The 22,077-nt window shown below is 41.9% G+C and overlaps 2 protein-coding genes across 2 annotated transcripts in view; one reads left to right on the forward strand and one right to left on the reverse strand.

Annotated features, from left to right (window-relative positions):
* The first annotated feature begins 8,259 nt into the window (after window positions 1-8,259).
* The window catches only part of zgc:111976 (uncharacterized protein LOC553663 homolog), a 33,202-nt gene continuing 19,384 nt past the window's right edge, over window positions 8,260-22,077 (forward strand). The window contains exons 1-2 of the mRNA XM_037756239.1: window positions 8,260-8,303; window positions 10,061-10,124. Coding sequence (XP_037612167.1) covers window positions 8,301-8,303; window positions 10,061-10,124 — 67 coding nt within the window. The 5' untranslated portion in view covers window positions 8,260-8,300. The remainder of the gene's footprint in view (window positions 8,304-10,060; window positions 10,125-22,077) is intronic.
* On the reverse strand, window positions 11,687-21,428 carry cdk13 (cyclin-dependent kinase 13). Its single transcript, XM_037756235.1, has 14 exons — window positions 19,499-21,428; window positions 18,431-18,997; window positions 18,173-18,331; window positions 17,943-18,082; window positions 17,645-17,815; window positions 17,369-17,558; window positions 17,228-17,284; window positions 16,601-16,702; window positions 16,416-16,493; window positions 15,737-15,853; window positions 15,517-15,648; window positions 15,235-15,431; window positions 13,284-13,784; window positions 11,687-13,144 (listed from the first exon to the last, which is right to left on the reverse strand). The coding sequence occupies exons 1-14, from the start codon at window positions 20,635-20,637 to the stop codon at window positions 12,468-12,470; spliced, it is 4,227 nt and encodes a 1,408-aa protein (XP_037612163.1). The 5' UTR covers window positions 20,638-21,428; the 3' UTR covers window positions 11,687-12,467.

The raw sequence follows: 22,077 nt of genomic DNA on the forward strand, positions 1-22,077 counted from the left end.
TTTTTTTAGATATTGTTTTCTGTCTAAGGGTTTACCAGCTATAGCACTTTTTAGCATCAAATGGCACATCAGAAGATAATCTACCTAACACCAATTATCTCTTCTATAAATAAATATATCTACAAGAACTGCAGATGTGAGCCTTAATTTGGTAAGTCTTTAAGATTCATCCTTGTCTCTTGGGAAAAAGGATGAGACTCATTCCCATTGGGATATCTGGGAATTGTGCCCCCCAAATGAGCACTTCATTGATTTTACATGCTACAGGAATGACTCTTAAAACCCGGAAATTAATTAGCATTTTAGCACTTACAGTTCCCTCATCTGGAAGTCAATGAGTTTTTTTAATGTTTTTTTAGTTTGTTGCCTGAAGGTCTGTGGTTAACACAAGTTTAAGAGATTTTAACGTTTCCTCCTACAACATAAAATACATCAATACATACCTCACTCGTGAATTTTGAAGCTTTTATATGTCTTTGAAAAGGAGGTTACTCGCCTTATGCAACCGTGGTGTAGTCCGTTTATAGCCTAACATTAGCTTTTTACTTCTCACAGATTATTTTGCTGAATAAAAAGTGTAAATATCATAAACGTGTGTTTGCCACAGAGCTTATTTTCTGCAATAATCCAAAACCTAATGGAGAAATCCCATTGGCTTTTTGTCATGGGAACCCAGGGCGATGATAACTTCCTGGTTGGCTGATAAAAATACGTCATCCCTGCACCACTGTATTTACCAGTCATGGTGAATACTGCACAGTGTGTTAAAACAGTTGTACAATATCTTCAATCTGAGAAAAAACTGGGGGTGTGAGAGATGTGGGCATCGGGCGATTGAAGGAAGGATGTCATCCCTCTTGTTAGCTAAATGACCAAAATGCATGCTCCCTTGTTAACCTGCCACCACCCTACTTCTCCATCCCCTTGTAGCAGAGAGAGTGCAGGGCCAGAGGGGTCGTTCAATTGAATGTCTAGTCTGTCTGACACATTGATCCATTATCTGACTGAGGTTTGTGCAAGTTGGAATCTATGGCCACGACCACGGCTCAGAAACATCAGTAGCCTAACTGTGCTGTGTATTGATAAATCCATGGTGCTGCCCGCGGTGCTGAAGTAGCAGACGGATCTGTAATTGCGACTTTTCTCAGAGTGGCGGGTGAACGAGACGAACCGGAATCGCCTCCTGGATGTGGGTGTTGTTTACCAGACTGTTGGTCTAACAAAAGACAAAATTGGGTTGCATTATGGGAAGTGTAGGATCATCTTTCAGGCATAAAAGTGCCAATTATCTCAGCCTTCGCTGCAACGATTTTTTAAAATATGTCTCTTGTCTGTTATGGAAATGCAATACTAAATCATCAGAGCTCTTTATTGTGTGAATGATATTTGTGATGAACCCCTCCACTCCACTAGGAGTTCCGAGGTCTTATTTGCTGTTTCTTCTTCTTCTTCTGTTTTGCAGGGCAGAGTGTCGTCAGGTTAATGATCCTCACCTGGGCTCGGTGTGGTGGAGGTGATATAAAAGCCTCCTACCTTCCCACAGATGGCTCTCTTCCTTGGCAGGCACAGCTGTTTTGGTTTTGTTTGCTGCAGACATTTTCACACAAGCCTACATTACTGATTACTGACATTCCATGTTTGTTAAGTTATTTATTGTTAGTTTGTGAAATAAATATGCTTTTTACTATTTTAAATCTCATCTCATTTTGGTTGCAGCCTTTGAGCCGGGTTGTAATCCATCAAGGCTCGTTGACTAATTTGTTGTTGGTATTTATTTAAATATTTTCTGCCAGTGAAAGACAAAGTTCTGCATATGCTTCATCTCACTGGTGTGATACGTACGGGATAATGTACAACGAGCCGGTCATTGTTGTAAAATAAACCCAGACACGGCGATACAGGCCTTGCGTCGCCCTGAAGGGGTTTATTTCACAACAATGCCCGGCTCGCTGTACATTATCCCGTTTATTACACGGCTACTTACTTAAGAAATAAATCATTTGACACAAAAGCGGTCCTCCAGAGTCCGAGATAAGCACTGCGCTCGTAGCAACGGTCTGTTATAAAGAAATAACAGATCGTAGAACGCCGTGATTGACCAATCAGAGTCGAGTATTCAACAAAGCGTGTAATAAAGAAGAATGAAATTACATTATCAGACGCTACACACACAGACCAGTAGAGAACAGAATTTCAGTCAAAACAAATCACAATAAATATACAGATATACCCATAATTAATTGGTCAAATACACATTTAATTCAGAGCAAATTTTAGAGTAGACCAAATGGAAGGGCAACAATGTTATATGTAAGATGAAAATTGACATACATATACAATTTTATTCAAAAATACACCATCTACAATCCATGGTAGACCTAAAAAAATAATATAATATAATGATAAATAATACTTAAAGCTAATATTTAGCTGTGAAGTTACATTTGTTTTATTTCCTATAATTACTACATTGCTTTTTTCTCATGTTTACTTGTTGGTTGGATGCATAACGTGTATATTATTAAAAAAACATCTGCCAGTATGTATTTAAATTCCTCCCTACAGCGTGATGGAAGACATTGTCAATCATCATCTTTGTTGGTGTATTTCATAATTCCATAAATAAACAGCTGCAAACTGTTTTACATCTTCATCCTGATGAGTTCAAGAGTCGGTGTGGGGGAGTCTTCCCTCCAGGTAAATGTGCCTCCTAGGTGTGAGCTGGTATGTTTCTCTCTGACAGGTTGTTTGCTCGGGAAGATGTCAGCAGCATATTCACTTTGAAATAACACTTAAAACATGGAACAGTATGTTTCTGCAGAAGCCGGTGGAGAAACAAGATGTACTGTGCTCTTACTGTGAGAATATCTGCTACAGCTTCCAGTGCACTGCCGAGGTTTTACAGCACTGCAAACAGAAGTGCTGAGCACAGACTGTGCAGTATTTGGGTAAGGCTTAATCTACAGAGCGAGCAATGAATCATAAACAAGATGTCTTATTGACTTATCGACCTTTACACACGTCAAAGTGGCTGCCTGTTTTGTATCCATCCCCCCGCGCCATTTCAATTTGAGCCTCAATAATTCTCTGGACTGCAACTCGCACATTTCACGCTTGATTTCATGTTTCTCTCCACATTTATGGAAAAGCAGTTGTGTTTGCTTACGCAATTTGCGTTAATGGCTCTGGAGATTGTTTTTGCCACGGCGTGGACAGCTGTAATGTGTGGGGAAGTTGCTTTATAAAAACAGTTGTTCCCTTTGTCACAGATCATCTAGCTTTGTTTCACCTTGGAGATGTGAGATTTCACATGACCTAAAGCAGCATCACACTGTCCTCTCTGCAGACGTTACTTACCACAATCCTTTTAAAAACAGTGATTAATGAATACACACACTTTCCCACCACTGCTGCTGTCACTGCTTCTTTCCATTCTAAGCAGAATAATATTGATCCGCAGCATCGTACAATAAATACAGTAGCAGATCACCGATAATACAACCAATCACTGCTGCAGTAAGAGCCCATTCACACGGCTCACTGACAACTACTAGAACAAAAAACATAACTCAGTTATTTAGTTTGGAAGAGGATGAGGTGATGACAGAAATAGAGAAGTATAGAGGGAAATAAAATCAATGCAGAAATGGTACAAACACATAAACTGCATAATTATTAAACTTGTCAAGGATGGCATGCAGTCTCGAAAATCGTGACAAATCAAATGACAAAATATGATTCCAGCTTTTTCCCTGAGCTGCTAACGAACAGCAAGCTGTCACTTTATTCAAAATTTGAACCACTGTTCAAACACAGAAATAATCAAAGCTGGAATATGCAACCCTGTAAACATACTGATACTATACTATACTGTATAGAGTATACAGCACAATCATCCTCTTACAAATGAAAAGTTAAAATTATGAGCAATAAAACGCACCTTTGCTCAATTCAGTTCACTTCGGGGCTTTAGCCGCTATAGCCTTAATTGGTCGGGTATGATTATAGACTTTATATAAAGATGGACGACGTGACAGATCCCCAGAAGTGAAGCCAAAACATCTTGATTGCCCCCTGGTGGCTGGCTGCAGTATAGGTCATAAGTCCCGCCCCCTCCATGTTAGCAGATGGGACATGGACCAAACTAAAAAGTCATCGTCAAATCAATATTTCCCAAAGATGGTTTCTGTCATTTTCGGTAGTTCTGATCACGCTGATGTATGTTCACGTGTTCAATTTAATGATAAGTTTGGTTTAAATTAGTTATTTGATGCTATAAAAGTGGGTGAAACGTCATGATTGACAGCTGCTCTCAGTGAAGTAATACGAGAGAGAAGTAACTTTAACTTTTCATAACCGTCACAAGTCTGTGTAATAGAACGTGCCAATTTGATCATAAATGTAGTTATGGAGATATTACAGATAGTGTCTTTCTAATCAAACAGCTACCGTGGTGCTAACTAGGTAGCTCATGTTAGCAAGATGTGGCCGTGCTCGGCTCGTGATTGGCTCAGGGTGGGTGGGCGGGCGGGTTTTCTGACCCATCTAAAGTTGTGCTACAGTTACACTACGTTTTAGTTCCTTCAGATAACCTAATCATGACGTCTTTAAAGGAACGGACTCAAGAGAATCTTGGGAAATGTAGGAAAATTCGATATGCCATTATCCTGTAATTGCCACTTGTGGCCACAGTGGCCGCTGTTTAGCAAAAGTTATGTAATTTGGCTTTAAGTATTTGGTCTGTAATGATTTATTCGAACCGAATTTAAGACAAAAAATGAACAGAATATTATTAATTCTACAAAATGGTTTAGGATTTGTCTGTGTGTGTTGCATTCAAGTTATTTTAAACATCTCTCCCATTTCTTGATTTTTTTAATATGTATATATGTGTGTATGTTTACAGACGGAAACAGAGGGGTAAACGGATGGCTGCATGTAATCTTCCTTAATATTCTTTACATGCTCTTGAAACGCACAAACAGCTATCGCTGCAAACTGTGTCCAAACTGCAGACGTGTTTGTCTGTTTGAGCATCACGCAGGCAAACTTTTTTGAATGAACGCTCTCTAACAACTCCAGCTCTGATGTGCCCTTCTCTAAAACAAGTCTGAGGGTGAAGACGGTTGGAGCAGATTGGCCAGATTCACTTTCATAATGACTTACTTGAGCCTGACCTTACATGTCAAAGGTAAGGTGTGAAGTGAAGCTGAGCATGACATTTATGGGTCATATCTGCTGTAAATGATTGGAGTGCCCTTTGTCTACATGGTCGGAGTTAATGGGGATGTCAGGGAGAAGGTGAGGCCACGTCTCACAGCGCAAGAGAGGAAACACAGAGATGAACATGATGTGCATATGGTGAGTAAAACGGGAAATCCAGAGAGGAACTCACAGCACACGAGGCTATCGATATTGACAGAGATCAAATACGTGACATTTCTGTAATGTGATCTCTGCCACCATGTGTGACAATAGCACAATAAAGGTCAGCGCAGCGGCGTAACCTTTGGACAGTGTCACCTTGCTGCTGAACACACGGGGCCGACACACAGCAGCAGGATGTAAAAGCTGCCCTTTTAGCACTCCATCATGATTGATCGGCTCTGAAGGCTTTACTCTCCTCATTCAGAGAATATTAGGTAAATCACTATCTCTGAAATTACACAGTTAATGCAGAGTCTTTAAAAAGAAACCGCTCATTAGGAGAGATTAACACCCTGTAATGTAGTCATGCTAATGGCTGGTATTCTACCTGAGCTTGAATGATATGCAGCAGGCGTAATTACTGACATCATGAAAGTTTTTTTTGCTGTGCATGCGTGTGGAAACTATTGTTTCACTGCCACTACTTTTAGATTTCACGTTTTAATTAAAAACTACTGTGAACGCAGCCCCGGGAGGAAAATCACTCAGAAAGAAAAAAGCAACAAATTGTAAACAAAACATCTAAAAAATTTCAGCGATGTGCATTTTCTCTTTCTCTTTCTCTTTCTGTTTCACTCATACACACAAAGAAAACAAGGTCTGACCAGTGGCTATTAAACAGCCATTAGTTCAGCTGACTCACCTCTTCAAGGAGCAGCATGGCTCAAGGCACAGTGATGCACTGTGGGTCACATTATGGTTCAGCTGCTGCAAAATCTCAAAGGTTAATTCAAAGTCAGCACATTAGTTCTTCAATAAATCATCCTTAAGTCCTAATTATTTTCCCTTCCCCAGTTGCACAGTCAACAGTTACAGGTAGCGCCTCTTCCTGTCCTCGAGCCACCTTGGAACAGTAATGAGTTAACAAGCTGGAGTCCAGGTAAAGTCTCTGATTAGCCAAATATGATAAGCTTGTGGATCATGATGAATTTGGCTGTGATCCATATTGAACAGCAGCCAGCAGCTAAAGAAGTTGAAAGAAAGTCTTCAGCTCTCTCTGCCGGCTCCCACGTCCACTGAAGGCATTCAAGAAAAGAATGAATTTCACTATTGATGTGCATGTGTTCATATTTATGGGCTTTGGTTCAAGGATGAAAGGTGTATCTTGGTCATAACTTTCTGTTTTGCAAGTTTTATGATGGATTGAGATGATTTCCAGTTTGCTCTCCAGTCCTTTAGCACCACACTGTGCCTCGACTGGGCAGCACAGTTGTTAAGAGTCAAATGTGTGTGTGTGTGTGTGCGTGCACTGCAAAGCCATGTGCATGTGTGTGTTAAAGTTAACAGTGTGTGGCATTTTGCTGATTCTCGTGCTTTTTAAGAGGCTGAAGGTTAGGCACATAGTTAGTGATTGAATCGAGACAATTTAAGGCCTTCACAGGTAGAGTGATACAAATGTGGGTGACGTTTTTGTTTAGCTTTTTGTTTTCTGCCTTTTTTTGTGCCAATTTTCCACACAGTGTGGTTGTTGTGTGCACTTCAATAAATATATTCATCCCATCTGCATTTGTTATTTTAATCCTGTCTGACATTTATTAAGTTTTTTTTATTATTATTATTAAAGAAAAAAAAACACAAAGCCCTGTCAGTAAGCCGACCATTCTCTCTCATAGTCTACCGCAGGAGTTTGTGAAACACTAGTGGAGATCCCATATCAGGCTAAATAAAATTTGGGTAAATGTGTCTATCAGGGGTCAGCAACCTGCGGCTCCTGAGCCACATGCGGCTCTTTAGCTCCTCTCCAGTGGCTCCCTGTGGATTTATAAAAATGGAAATGAATAACTGTTTTTTGTTTACATTTTCATTTTTATTTATCATTGTTGTAGGTGTAAGGTACGACGGTACGACGGAATATTAGGGCCACATTGAGGAAAAAAAAATGTATCTGAGATTTTGAGAATAAAGTCATAATAATAATAAATTCATAGGTTTACGAGACAAAAAAGTCGTAATATAATGACAATAAAGTCATAGGTTTACGAGACAAAAGTCGTAATATTATGAGAATAAAGTCATTAGTTTAAGAGAAAAAAAGTCTTAGTATTATGAGAATAAAGTCATAATATTGTAAACTAGTAATTTTACGTGTTATTTTCTTTTTTTCTGGTAAAGTTATGACTTTATTCTCGTAATATTAAGACTTTTTTTCTTGTAGTATTATGACTTTATTCTGTAAATCTCAGATGTTTTTTCCCTCAATGTGGCCCTAATACTCCGTAGTACATTGTCTCTTTGGCCCTCACTGCATTAGACTTATATACTATATACTTAGACTATAAACTGTGTTACCTTCATCACAATGCTCAAATGTTTTGCGGCTTCAGCAGATTTATTTTTTTTGCCTAAAATGACTCTTTTGATAGTAAAGGTTGCTGACCCCTGCTCCAAAACAATGCATAAATTAAATGTGTATGTAAACAACTTCTTATAGCTTCTATTAAAGGAATAGTTTTGTGGAAATACCTACATATTCACTTTCTGAGACTTTCTGAGGAGAAGAGAGTGATATCAATCGTCTCATCTAGCTCTCAGAAAGAAAGCGACTAAGCATTTATATGTAAGGTTTACAAGTAAAGACCTAGTATAAATATTGTATATGTATGTTTTTTTTAATTTTTATTTTGTTTATTTGATTCTATTTGATGTTATTTCCTTGACTGTGAAGCACTTTGTGACTGGTATCCCTGAAAGGTGCTAAATGAATAAACTTTGCTTGCTTGTTTACCTGACAGGAAGTCATGTGACTGGGTAATTAGCTCACCTGTAAAGGCCTGGGGTGTACTGAAATGTTTGGAGCCTGTTTTCAACTAATTTGACTGTAAAATGTGTTGAATCTTGTGAGGAACATTTGGGACTGACATAAGGACAAAAGCATGGTGAGTTTTACTGGATTTGTTCATTAGTTTACACATAACCACAATGGAAAAATAAGGTCTACAGGCAGGTTTTTTCTTCAGTGTGACATAATTAATTAGATATTTAAATATGCATTTACCAAAATGTGAAGACTCCCTGTCTCTTCTTCTCGTCTTCTCTCTAAATTGTTCTCAGTGTTGTTTCAATCACTCAAACAAAAAAATATGATGCTGCCAGTCTACTGAAGCTGGCGTAAATCTTCAGCCATCCATCATCCACGCCGTATTAATCACAGACTAGCCGCCATCCGCGTTCCGAATTAGCTTTGCAGAACGGAACCCCTCTGAGATAATCACTTTTTCATCACCGGCAACGTGACGTGTGGCAAATTCAGATGTGGATATATTATGGTAAAACAAAGGACAGATGTGTGTCTCTTTGTTCAGCTGCATGTAGAGCATCATTCAGTGGATGATGCTTCTGCCATTTGTGGTTCCAGTATGGTTTGTGAATCAAGTTGTTTTTTATAAATCTACTGCCTTGTGTGGTTTGTTATAGCATTTAAGGTCAGTTAGGCAGCCATCATGAAAGACTCACTTTTCCAGTGCTTGTGCTCATATATTTGGGTATCTGGAGTGACTACCAATCCACAAACTGTGAAATAAGACAACCCAGTCAGTTATTTGTGGGCTGCCTAGATCAGAAAACATGTGATTCAACAAGATTTGACTCCACTTCCTAAGTCACATGCAGGCTCATTAGAATATATCGCCTACAGCTTGAGAACTAACTTTGCAAAGGTGAAACATATTTTTCTCACAAGCCAATCGGAGCAGACTGGCTTAAAGAGACAGGCGCTAAAATGGAGCATTTAGTAGGGCTGTCGTAATAAACCACAATATTGACAAGCCAACCGCAGGGGATGGCAAGCAACCACCACAAACGCAATGTTCAAGTTTTTTTTCTTTTTTGAATTCTTTGCAATGGTAGTGCCGCATTTTTACACTTTGACGTCACAAGGAACTGAGCGCTGCACGTATGGCGTTTTTTTTCTGGTCGCCGAAAGTTGAAAAATCTTCAGCTTTGGGTAAAACTCCACAAAGACCAACCGTCACATCCTACATGTAGGCTACAAGTGATGGACAACAACAACAATGGAGGAGAAATGAATATTAGATAGACCAGCAGGTCCATCCTCTCTCCCTACGTGCTTCAGCTTTCCTTCATCCAGAGCAAGTTCTCTACATTGTGCCGACATTTTGATATTCTGTATCGTAGCAACCAGACGCAACCATAGTCTGTCATTTAAAAAGCAACAATATATCTAATAATAGCTTAACGATAAAGCTTATTTATACAGCACTAAAATAAGGATAAATAAGTAATTTGCAAAAAAGAAGTTGCAGTAATATCGCGCTGTTGAGCCAATCATTACCGCAAGAGAACTTCCTTCACCACAAGCCCTACGTTTCAGACAGACAGTATGAGAATAATAATGTGTTTTTTTTAACATTACAGCATGTAAACATGTTCTAGTAGAAACCCAAAATACAAGTATGAACCTGAAAATGAGCACGATATGTCCTCTTTAATATCTATTTAAATGGCAATTCTCAATATTTGAATATGTTTAAAGACAAGTCCTTGCACTTGGAGTGTAATGTAATGAAGTGTCTTGATATTATGAAGCTTTTAAATAGTGATTCAATTAAACCTGATGTTTTCTTTTCTTTTTACTTTGATAATAATCTGTATAACTCGATATATTTATAATTAGGTATGTGGACTGATGAATAGTTCCAACTGGATGGACATCTCTCTGAAGATACACCGCTTGTTTCGTAAGTTCATCCTTAATTTGATGCTTCATATACATTAGTTGTATCTCTAATATTCTCTCTCTAGCGAGAGCATTCATTTGAACGTGATGTGCAAGGAAACAGTTAAAAAGAAGGCTGACTTTATTTGAAAGCAACACCTCATTTGATGAAGGTGAAAATGGTGAAAAGGGTCTACTGACATCCTGAAAAAATTCATATCAAAGTTGTAGCATTCAGGAGGACTGGCCTGTGATCTCTGTGAAACTGTTTTCCATTAAGTTCAAAGAATTGAGTTAAAGTGCTTGAAGATTGAGTCCACTGGGAGCTGTCAGCTATTGGAACATTTTCTTTCATCCTGACAGTCGCACCGCTCCGCGTCTGTATTCCAGGTTGTGTATTAGTTGTCTGAAACGTGATGCGTGCTGCTATCTCCTTAGCCATGTCTCCCTTGATAAAAAAAAGTCTCAGCGGTGCTAACCTGGCAGTTTCTTTGTAGAAAGGAGAAGGGTTTTCATGCTACAGCCAAAATATGCCTATTTGCATCATACTGACTCACTCAAGGAGCTCGTCATTGTAGGAATGGTGTATAAAGTGTCAAGATTTAGCTGCAGTGAAGTCGGAGGCTGCCAGCTGAGGTCTATTGGTTTCGAGTGAGACTTACAAGTGAGTGGCCTTCAGTCGCAGCACTGAATGTCAATCTGCAGCACATATTCATCTGAATGAGTGCAGGTACGAGAGAGAGTGGTGATAGACACTGCCATCCAGTGGTGTGATTTATGAAGTCACCACATCTACAGCTGGTCATTTATAATATATGAAAATGATATTGTTATATATATTAGGGCTGTCAATTGATTGAAATAGTTAATTGCGATCAATCGCACATTTTTTTTTTGTTCAAAATGCACCTTAAAGGGAGATTTGTCAAGTATTTAATACTCTTATCAACATGAGTGTGCAAATATGCTGCTTTATGCAAATTAATGTATATATTTATTATTGGAAATCAATTAACAACACAAAACAATAACAAATATTGTCCAGAAACCCTCACAGGTACTGCATTCAGCATAAAAATATGCTCAAATCATAACATGGCAAACTGCAGCCCAACAGGCAACAACAGCTGTCAGTGTGTCAGTGTGCTGACTTGACTATGACTTGCCCCAAACTGCATGTGATTATCATAAAGTGGGCATGTCTGTAAAGGGGAGACTCGTGGGTACCCATAGAACCCATTTACATTCACATATCTTGAGGTCAGAGGTCAAGGGACCCCTTTGAAAATGGCCATGACAGTTTTTTCCTCACCAAAATTTAGCGTAAGTTTGGAGCATAATTTAGTCTCCTTCCCGAGGAGCTAGTATGAAATGGTTAGTACCAATGGATTCCTTAGGTTTTCTAGTTTATGTTCTAGTTCTTAGTTCTATATGGTGCCAGTATCTTCACTTTAGCTTTAAAACTGAGCCCGGTACAACGTCCGGAAGATCAGTTGCGTTAATTATTAATAATCATGTTAGCTTTGACAGCCCTATTACTGTGATAACTTCAATAACAATCCTTGTAGTAATTAAAGACAACGATACGTTGTTGGCATTTCTTTAATAAACATTTGCCAAAGGAGGAGGGAGAGGGACAAAATCAGTTTAGTACAAAAAAAAAAAGACAGTTTTTGAACTCGGGTTGTGTTTTTTGTTTTGTTCATGATTTTACAACACCTATCGGCAAAAAGGCATGTGGAATTTAAAGTGAAAACAGCCTTTCTCCATGAAGTCGGATCAGATTTTGAAGTGCTACCTCTCTGTCTGGAACTAACAGTCCTTATACCTCAAATAGCTCCCTATACGCGCCATCAACCGAATAAAACTGAGCCATCATTGTTTCAACATAATAAAAAGAGGACACTACATTACTGGTCTTATTCCTAATTGTGCAGATAAAGCACACCATCCATTTCCTTTCATAGCTAAAATAGTTTCCGCCTACTTCAGTCAGTAGTGCAAAACATTAATACTAGTCTGCCCTGGAGCAATTACAGAAAGGCTAAGGTAGAGATTTAAAATGTACCCGGCCTGATAAATGTACACTCAAAAAAGGTAAAAGTTTAATTTAAAAGACAGCAGAATAGATTACAAAAAAATAGGAAAATGGTATGAGCAAGAAAAGCTCCTCCGGTGTTATTCGGCTGTCCTTCTGCAACGTACTCCACATTCCAGACTGAGGAGGAATAAAACGCCTGACACAGATTTATTACAAACTGAGTGTGCATCTCCAGATCCCTCTGGTCTGGCCTGAGAGGCTCCAGGCTCTAAACTGAGTCCTCCTGCCTTTTGTCCATTGTCACAATTTCCTATTTCCAGTCTCTCAGAAAGGCAGGCCTCGTCCCCTGATTGTTGCTGTAGAGTTCACGTGTGGGACAAAGCCGAGGGGTAGTGGCGGAGCCCCCACTTGGGAAGGGGAGCCCCAGGGTTGTCCTGGCGCTGGGATGGGCGGGTGAGGAGGTAAACCATCCTTTCTAGCCATGGCGTGGTTGTACATGTGGATAGGGTTAGGCTGTCCCTCCACAGGTAAAGGGCTGTGATTGTACTTAAAACGGTGGTCCTGGTCCCCAGTGAACACCATGCTGCCGGGTCCGGTGGCTCCTGGAGGGTAGGGGTCTTGGTGAACCCCTGCAGACGACGAGGAGCTAGCAGCCTGGCCAGGTCCGCTAAACACCTCCCTCAGAGCGTGAGGTGGCAGGCCTCCGCCCAACATGTGACCCATGTAGCCGTCCCCAAACCCTGCAGGAGTGAAGGGAGGCGGAGGTGGGTGGATGTAGTCTCCGCCGTATCCGGGCCCCTCTGCAGTAGGGAGAGGGGGGTAGTCTGGCTCTGGGGGTCTCCCTCCATCGCCTCCACCTGCAGATGCAATAGGCGGAGCGTGGCCGGTCTTGGGTTCAGGTGGAGGCTGCCGGTAGTCCAGGTCAGCGTGTGGAGGTGGCTCTGGAGGCTCAGGTGGTCTCTGGTCTGGCGGCAGGATGGACACGCCACCTACTTCAGACACTGACAGACAGAAATTACAACATTATATTAAGTATTAATAGGCAAATTTGCTTTAACGCCACTAATTTCTTTAACACATTAAGGATACTTGTGATTTTTAGGATGTAGCGGGCTCAGTTTAAGATACCGGTAGGGTTACCTGGAGAGACTGGGCTGGGCTCTGGAGGCTGTTTGACCTCTGGAGGTAGAGGCTGCCCTCCTGCTGCTCCTCCTGCAGGGTTGGTGCTCTCCGCTCCCTCTCCACCATCACTCGGTTCCTGCCTCTGGGCCTGCTGAGCCTGGAGGAGCTGGGCCAGCAGCATGGTCATGGCCGTCTGCGTGGCGGCTGCGGCCTCTCCTTCTGGAATACCCGACGGCGCAGACATGGGGGGTGACGGAGGCTTGGGCATCGGGGGTGTTCGGGGCACGCCTACAGGAGCAGCTGGCTGGGGAGGCTTGGCCGGCGTAGGTTGAGGAGGAGGCTCAGCTGGGTCGGTGGGAGCGAGCGCTTTGGAGAGCTGTTGTAACGTTTCCTGATTGACCTTTGTGCCCATGGACTGGACAAACTGGGCCGTGTTGACTGAACTCTTGGACTGGCCAAGAAAGTTCAGGAGGACCGCTAGCTGCTCTTGAGTCAACTGGGAGTGTGGACCCTTTGGGTCTGTAAGAAGACAGAAGACTCATTCAGAGATGCATTCTCCACACACATGTGGGATGAGATATTAGTAGAAATGGAGATCTTTCTGGAGCTTTCGTCCGTATTTAAGATTCGACTGAAAGCTGTACTGTACATCTCAATGAGTCATAACAGTTTTAGAGACCTTTTAATGCCATTTTAAAATCACTCCCACGTGAAATGAATGCAAATATGAAAAGCGGTTAGACGAGTCCGACTACAGATCCACCTGACTGAGCTGATTCATCACTAGATCAAGGACCAACAGTCATAGTGTCAACATTACTGTAGAAAGGGACTGACTAAATGAGCTTGATAAATGTGTTATCTATGCGGATATCCTCCAAAGACGTATGACCTTCAGAGGATAAGTGAATGAATGAGTATTGAAAGGACAATTATTCTGCAAAGCAGCCAAGCTTTTAAGCTTTTAAGATTGATCTTTAAGTATTAAAGGGATAGTTCAGGTCTTTTGAAGTTGTATGTTGTACTTATCCATAGTCAGTGTATTACCTACAGTAGATGACGGTCGGCACGCCCCCAATTTGGAGAAACAGACAGGAGTACCAGCACGGGAGTAAAGCAATGTACTGCTGTGGACGGGGGCAGCAGCAAAACATGTTTTAGCCACCTAAAGAAATCTATATCAGTTTAAGTGTATGCTATATTTAGGATATTTTTAACGGTTTACCTTGACGTGAGACAGCAATATAGTCTATGTTTCCGAGGGGGAACTGAAGCCGTTCTCTATGCTCTCGCTAAAGCCACCAGACTCCATTGAGAAACCTGTAATTTCACCTCGCAGTACACGGAAAGTTGCTGGTCTACCGCTGCCTCGATTGGTTAGTTTGTTAGTGTTATTGTGTGACTTTGGTTAGTTCGGATTCACCAAAGTCACACTATAACACAATCAAACTAACCGCTCCAGGCAGCGGTAGACCAGTAACCCCGGGGTACTGTGAGGTAAAATTACAAGTTATTTCAATGGAGTCTGGTGGCATTGGTGAGAGCATCGATGGATACAAACGGCTTCAGTTCCCTGTCGGAAAGGGCTGTCTGACGGCAAGGTAAAGCTGGGAAAATGTTTTAAATATAGCGTACACTTAAACTGATATTTTTTAGGTGACTAAAATATGTTTTGCTGCCCCCGTCTACAGTAGTACATTACTTTGCTCCCGTGCGGTAACTCCTTCTCTGAGCTGGGTGCGTGCTGACTCATCTACTGTAGGTAATACACTGACAATAGATAAGTACCTCATACAACCCCATTTCAAAACATCTTAACTATTCTTTTAAGTGCACACCAGTTGTACTTGTTTTGGATGTATCACACTCCATTAGCTCAGCACTTTTAATACAGGTGAAGTGCAACACTTACTTACCAGTGACTGACAAGCTAATAATAAATACAAAAACAAACAGTAGTGAAACTCACCCAGCAGCGCAGAAGCAGCCGTATTCTGAGCTTTAACACCTCCAGGAGCAGGGAAACCCTGGGGAGTGTTACTACGGCTGTCGTCAAGGCCCAGCTCTTTACGGGGCGCCTTAGGGGCGGCCGCTTCCTCTGGCATCTGCTTCTGTCGCCGGCGTTTCTTACTCCACAGCTCGTGACAGTCCTGCCACAGCGGAAGACTGGAGAGATGGAAACAGTTAACGTTGTAATCCTGCTAATAAACCGTGGGATAAACATGTTGATGCAACATGGAGCCAGACATACTCTGGTGGGGGCATCTTGTCTGGGTCCACGTCCTTGAGGAACTCGCTGCCCAACGCTTGTTCGGCTGTGCAGCGTTTGCTGGGGTCCAAGTTCAACATGTGGTCAAACAGGTCCAGGGCAGACGGAGGGATGCTGGACGACAACAGAAATATAACATGTCAGTATAATGCACTGCTAGGGGGCCCAATCTTTTAATGTTCAATTAGACATCATAACTTACAAAGCAAACTCCTCTCGTAACCGCCTCCTGTACTGTTTCTTTGGTTTCATGGTGTTGAAGAAGGGAAGTTTTATTACATCTGGCCAGACGGCGGGGCAGGGGCTGCCGCATATTCGGCTGAAAGACAGAAATGTATTTGTTTAAGCCGAGCGCAGTAATGTGTGGACATAATAGACAATCGTGACTTTGCACATATCTCAGAATGACATCATGACAACACCCAGAGAACTGGCCTGACTTGTTACTTTAAATCACATTTGAATTCACATGAGCTTATTTTCTCTCCTCTCTCACCAGTGTTGTACTTTACAAAGTGAGGCAAGTAATTAAGAGGAAAATTAAAAAGCTCACAGCAAAAAACGATCAATAAAAATGTGCAGGGTTTCCCCCAGCAGAGGCGGGCGGCCTCCACTGGATTAATCACTACCTTCAACTTTCCTCTAACAAGGGCAGTCATAACAAAATAAGTGAAGCCCGTTAAGCAAAGCACATCTTGTGACTGTGTAGCTTTATGGCTGATTGAACCGATCAGTGGAAAAAATGAGTATTGCTTTCTCTTCCTGTTTTAGATCAGTTTCTCAGTCTGTCTCTGGCACAAGTGGGTGTAGCACTATGTGGGAACCAGTCAGCAGTTCACACACAAGTTTCAAACATTTAACATGATTTAGATTCAACTTACCTGATGAGCTCTAACTGGGCAAGCTCCTGATTGGCTTGAAAAATTGGTTTCTTTGTGAACAGTTCTCCAAGAATGCATCTGTGAGAAACAAAACAAGACAAAATTAATCATTATAACTTACAAAAATAATACTGACTGGGTTAATAATTAAATAGTAACATGTAAACTTCAAAACAGTCTCTTACCCGCAGCTCCACACATCGATAGCCGGCGTGTACCGTTCTTCTCCCAGAAGTAACTCTGGGGGACGGTACCATAGTGTAATCACTTTATTGGTGTATGGACGACTGAAATGAGAACAAAAAACGTGTTATTAGTGTTATCACACACATGAGTGACAATAATTGTGAAAGCGAGAAAGCCCGCAGGCCTTTACACAACGGGTGCCTTTTTTTCGTGTGATTAATTTGCATGTCAATATATTCTTTCAAACTGCTGTTGAAACGCGAATATTATGCGGCAAAAAAACATGTTTTAGGGTAAATTTTTCTGAGCTTTCACACCGCGAATAAAGGGATCAACCAATCACGTTGTGCAGAATGGGTTGAGTTGCATTTCTATTTATAAAACAACAAAATGGAGGCTACCTAGTCCGAACCAAGACGGCAACTTTATTACTCCTTTCAACCTTGACAAAGGCAGAGCAGACCAGATGCACTCCTTCTGTTCTTAACTTTCACAATAAAAGCCCAAGACATCTATTATTCACAGGCGAGTATTTTGCATTTTCATGTTGTTTATTTGTCACACCCCCAGTGTGTAAAGGCCTTAACAGGTGTGGTGTTTAGCTACACAAAACATAGGAGACTCACCTCTCTTCAGAGTTATACAGCCGAGCCAGACCAAAGTCAGCAAGCTTTATTTGACCTCTGAATAGGAGGGAAAAAAATAATTAAATGTAGTTGAGAAAAACCCAAACTTTTCATTCTGTTTGAGTGTGTTTGAGGACTCACTTGTTATTGAGCAGAATATTGGAGCACTTGATGTCTCTGTGCAGAAAGTTCTTCTTGTGGCAGTAGTCAAGGCCCTCCAGCAACTGTCGCATGAAAGACTTGATGTGGCTCTCGTTGAAATGGACCAGGCCAGACTCGAGCAAACCCATCAGGTCGTGGTCCATGTATTCAAATACAAGGTAGAAAGCACCTGAAAAGAGAGAATAAAGATTTAGTCTTCAAATTAACGTTGCGTGGCAGGATCATAGAGCAACTATGACTCAAAACCTAATGTACCTTTATCATTCTTGAAATCGAGAGCATCCTCCTTGTCCGTGACGATCTCCTTCATGTTGATGATGCTCTTGTGGTTGAGTTGTCGCAAAATCTTAATCTCTCTGATGGCCGTGATTGGGAAGCCCTCCTTTTCATTGTCCAGACGGACTTTCTTCAAAGCCACCATTTCACCTATGAAACAGAAGAATAGAAATGGGAGATGAGCATCATTACAAACCTTAATATCACCTCTAAAGGACATTGATAATGGATGTTTACAATGTTATTGAGGAGTTACGGATATCTTCAAAACACTCACCAGTGTCTTTGTCTTTCGCTTTGTACACCTGACCGTAGGTGCCCTCCCCTGTGATCCCAATGATCTCAAACTTGTCCACACAACGTTTGCCCCAGTCTATCTCAGTTTCCTTAATCTCGCCGTATCTTGGGCCACAAATTCTGGAAATTACAAGAACATACGTCAGTGAATATACAGCAAACAATGGCAACAAGAAAATATGATAAAGCACTAAATGCACCGTAACATACTTGGGTCTTCGGCGAGGTGTTTGGGACTTTTTGTCGTCGGGCGGGCTGCGCGGGGAAGACGTGCCACCAGGAAGTTCAGGGGGGAGAGGCAAGTCGGCAAGAAGCTGACGGGCCTTTTTCTCCAACTTTTTCTTCCCTGAGAGCAAGCTGTCCTTCAAGCTGATAGTAGAAAAAGAGCAGGAGATACAGAGAGAGTGTGAGTAAGTCTTGACAATCATGTATAAAAGGTGCATAAGAATTTGTGGCACAACAACATACCTTTCTCCTTTATCCATGTGCTCAAGAATGCTTAGGGGCAGTGGTAGGGATGATAGAGCAGAGATGAGTGAACTGGTGGCTCGTTCCTTGTCTTTGCTCGGTCCAGATGCTGGTGCTTTCCTTTTGTCCCGATGAACAGAGTCATCTTTACCCTTTCCATCTCTGTCCCTGCTGGTCTGTTGCTCAGTGGTCCTCTTGGACGTCCTATCAGAGGGGGACTGTGGCTGGATTGACGTCGGCGTTCTGGGTCCTTTCTCAGGTTGTGGTGGAGATGGAGGACGACCCTTCCTGGACGTGTGATTGGGCTTCGGGCTGGGCTGATGAGCCGACAAGGGACCCTTGGTTGGAGTAGATGTGTTGCTGGAGTTCTTGGCTTGCTTGGCTGCTTCTGCAGCTTTAGCCTTTTTCTGCTTACTAAGTTCGGCAGCGAGACTGGTTTTGAAGGTGAGCGTGCTCGGCGAGAGGCTAGAGGGGCGGCTGCGGGAGCGAGAGTGGCGGTGACGGCTGCGAGAGCGTGAATGCCTTGTGGATGAATATGGACTTCTGCTACGTGACCGAGCAGATCGCCTGGAAAGAAAATGACATGGAGACATTTTTAGATTTTGATTAAACGTTAAAAACTTAATGTGACTGTTTTATTTACTTGCATGAGATAGAAAATCTAGTGGATATCTAAATATGAAGACATAAAATCTAGTTTCACCAATGTCACATGCAGGACTTTCACTAAATAGTAGGGCTGACCCGAATGCTTCGAAGCTTTGACCGTTGCCATGACATTCAACCTTCAAATCAGTATTCGAATGCTTTGTTTTTGGGAGATGGAGACAGAAGAACATATCAGCCTGTCGCGCCACACTTCGAAGCTTCGAATACCTTCGGATATTTCTCACTGAAGCTTCGAAGCCCAAAAAAATGGTATTCGGGACAGCCCTACTTATTGGCATCTGGTCAAAGGTCAAATGTTTTTGGAAAGGCATAGGCACGCAAGCAAATATTGAAAGAAAAAACATAGGGCCACAATTTGTCTTGCCACACATTCCCTTTAGCTGCTTTATAATAACTCACCTGACGTCTGGACTCGGGCTCAGGGACTTCCTGTACGGACTTCGTGATCTCCTGCGGTTCCCGTACGGACTTGAACCGAACTCTCCTTGTTCGTATGGACTGTGTCGACCATAACTCGGGGACCTACGCCAGTTTGCCGGGCTCGCTGGGGATCGCTTCCTTTTGTTGCTGGAGTAGGAACTGGGTGACTTTGTCACACCGTATGCCCCGTACCCATCTGCATCCCGGCTGTAATACGCGGAACTGGGAGAAAGTCTTTTGCTCCCATAAGTTGGACTTCTTCTAGATATTTGCTGGTTATAACCACCAGGAGACTGGTAGCTATACGAATAGGACGTCCCATAGGGACTTTCTCCTTTGAAACCAGGACTTCTCTTGTACGCCCTGAGGTCTTCGCTTCGGTCATCTCTGTAAGATTGTGGAGCATCTCTGTACGCAGACGGGGGCTCTTTCTCGGATCTTGTTTTACTTTTGTGACTTTTTGAATCCTTTTTTGAATCTGCAGATTGCGAGGACTGAGATGTCTTTTTACCGTTCCTGTCATTGCTCCTTGTAGTGTCTCTGTGGTTTTTAGAGCCACTAAGACTAGCTCCACTTCTAGCTTTTGAGGGGTCTCTCTCTCGGCTCTGGTGGTCCTTTTTCCTGGCTGTCTCCTTCTCCTGTTTGCTCCTCCCAGATGGTCCTCTTGTTTGTCTGTCCTTGCTGATACACACTCTCTGGTGACTTCTGTCTGGGGATCCATTATACTCACCAAAGTCACTAAGTCGGTCCACTGAGAGTCTGTCAGCATGGGGGTTATGTTTGGGAGATGGGCTCCCAGAGAATCTCTCAGACTGGGAGCTCACATCATCATACTCAACCAATGTCCGAAGTTCAGTGTCTTTGCGGTCATTGTCTCCTGCTGCACCTGCATGCCCCAAGTCTCTCCCCCTGGCCTGTCTGCGTCTCTTCCTCCTGGAAGCCGAAGATCTCCTCTTCTCTCGGTGTCTGTCTCTCTGAGCAGCAGCAGCAGGAGCAGCAGGAGCAGCAGGAGGAGCAGCACTGCTCCCAGGTTTACTCCTCCTGTCCTGCCTGTTAGCAGTCCTCTGAGCAGAAGGACTCCTTCCTCTACCCTCCCTCACCACCTCTGGATTAGGCATCTATCTATCTAACTAAATAAACACCTAAAAGCCACGTTTAAAGGAATATAATAATCCTTTTATATATTATACACTTCCTTGTTTTGTCGTGGAACAAAACATTTGTGCTAGCTGTGTGTTAACAGAGCTAGTTAAGCTAATTCACAATTAAGCATTACAAAGCCAGCTCCTTTTCAAGCTTCAAGACAAAGTCAGTTAATTCATGACACTTATATCCACAATATGGTGTTTACTTATAGAGACAGTCCAACCATTGTAATCTCCCAGATCTGCTAAGCTAACTATGCTAACTGTGTCCAGCTAGCTAGACATTAGCTCCTCTAAAATACAAAACCCTCTTCTTCTGTATGGTTGCACTTAATGCAAACATGTAACATATTAACCAGATAGTGTTAAAGTGGAGGTAGAACAACTCACAAACTTATTCTCTCCAATGTGCAACAAGGAAGTGAATAGCACGCTGGTTAGCGTAGCTAGCATCGTTAGCATAGCATAGCTAAGCTAACTATGCTAGCTCTCTTTTCTCCTTGCTGTTGTTGAGTTTCAATTCAACTCAGTCAAAGATGCAGTGTAATAAATGATATATCCTGCCAGGGTTGTTGCTCCGTCTTCACCGCCACATGGTCCACAAAGTAGTAAACTTGTTTTGCTGCAAAGAAATCCTTAAATGTTGTAAAGTTAGTTCTCAATGAGGCTAAACGAGTAGAAGTGTTGAGAGGCCGCAGACAAGCTGAGAACTACAGGCCTGCTGCTGGCGCTCTGGACCAATCAGAGCACGGTGCGTCATCCGGATCAGAGCTGACGTCACCGCCAAGGGAAACCCCTACTTTTAAAAATATATTGTAAAAAAACAAAATAAAACATTTAGAAATCAATTTTCTTCTATTTATACAAAAGGTAGTGTCTTATTTTGGACAACCAAAAAACAGACATTAACCCTCCTATTATCTTTGGGGTCAATTTGACCCCATTCAATGTTTAACGTCTCTAAATAAATGATTGACATCATTTTTTTTGCTTCATATTTAATGACTTTTCCTAATTTAATGGGGACAACTGGGTAAACATAAAATTAAAATGATATGTTTTCAATGTCCTGTACACATGCTGTACGCATCGGTGTTCTTTGGGGTCAATTTGACCCCAGGCTGTTTTAGATGTATAAAACATATAAGAAATATCAACATTTTACACACATTTGTTTTGGATGCTATTGAGGTCACTATAACATGCAACTTTATAATCTTCAAAAAGCTTTAGGGCCCTAACCTAACATAACCATAACTGTCGTAGTGCAAGAACCACTGATAGTTCACACTACATGGGAGAGGGGAAACATCATTCTCGCGAGAACTTTGATATTTCCCCACGCTTTGGGGGCGGCAAAATATGGTTCCCGTGAAGATATTGATTTTATTTAAAGGGCTATTTAGGTAGTGA

Source organism: Sebastes umbrosus, chromosome 21, assembly GCF_015220745.1.
Source record: "Sebastes umbrosus isolate fSebUmb1 chromosome 21, fSebUmb1.pri, whole genome shotgun sequence".
Classification (NCBI taxonomy): domain Eukaryota; kingdom Metazoa; phylum Chordata; class Actinopteri; order Perciformes; family Sebastidae; genus Sebastes; species Sebastes umbrosus.

What these genes read in the sequence shown, in the direction of transcription:
- cdk13 (XM_037756235.1), bottom strand. Translation starts at nt 20,637, where the DNA reads ATGCCTAATCCAGAGGTGGTGAGGGAGGGTAGAGGAAGGAGTCCTTCT. An exon ending in ATCGATGTGTGGAGCTGCGG is followed by an intron (nt 16,494 to 16,600) that starts GTAAGAGACTGT and finishes TGTTTCTCACAG; the next exon opens with ATGCATTCTTGGAGAACTGT. An exon ending in TTACGAGAGGAGTTTGCTTT is followed by an intron (nt 15,649 to 15,736) that starts GTAAGTTATGAT and finishes GTTGTCGTCCAG; the next exon opens with CATCCCTCCGTCTGCCCTGG.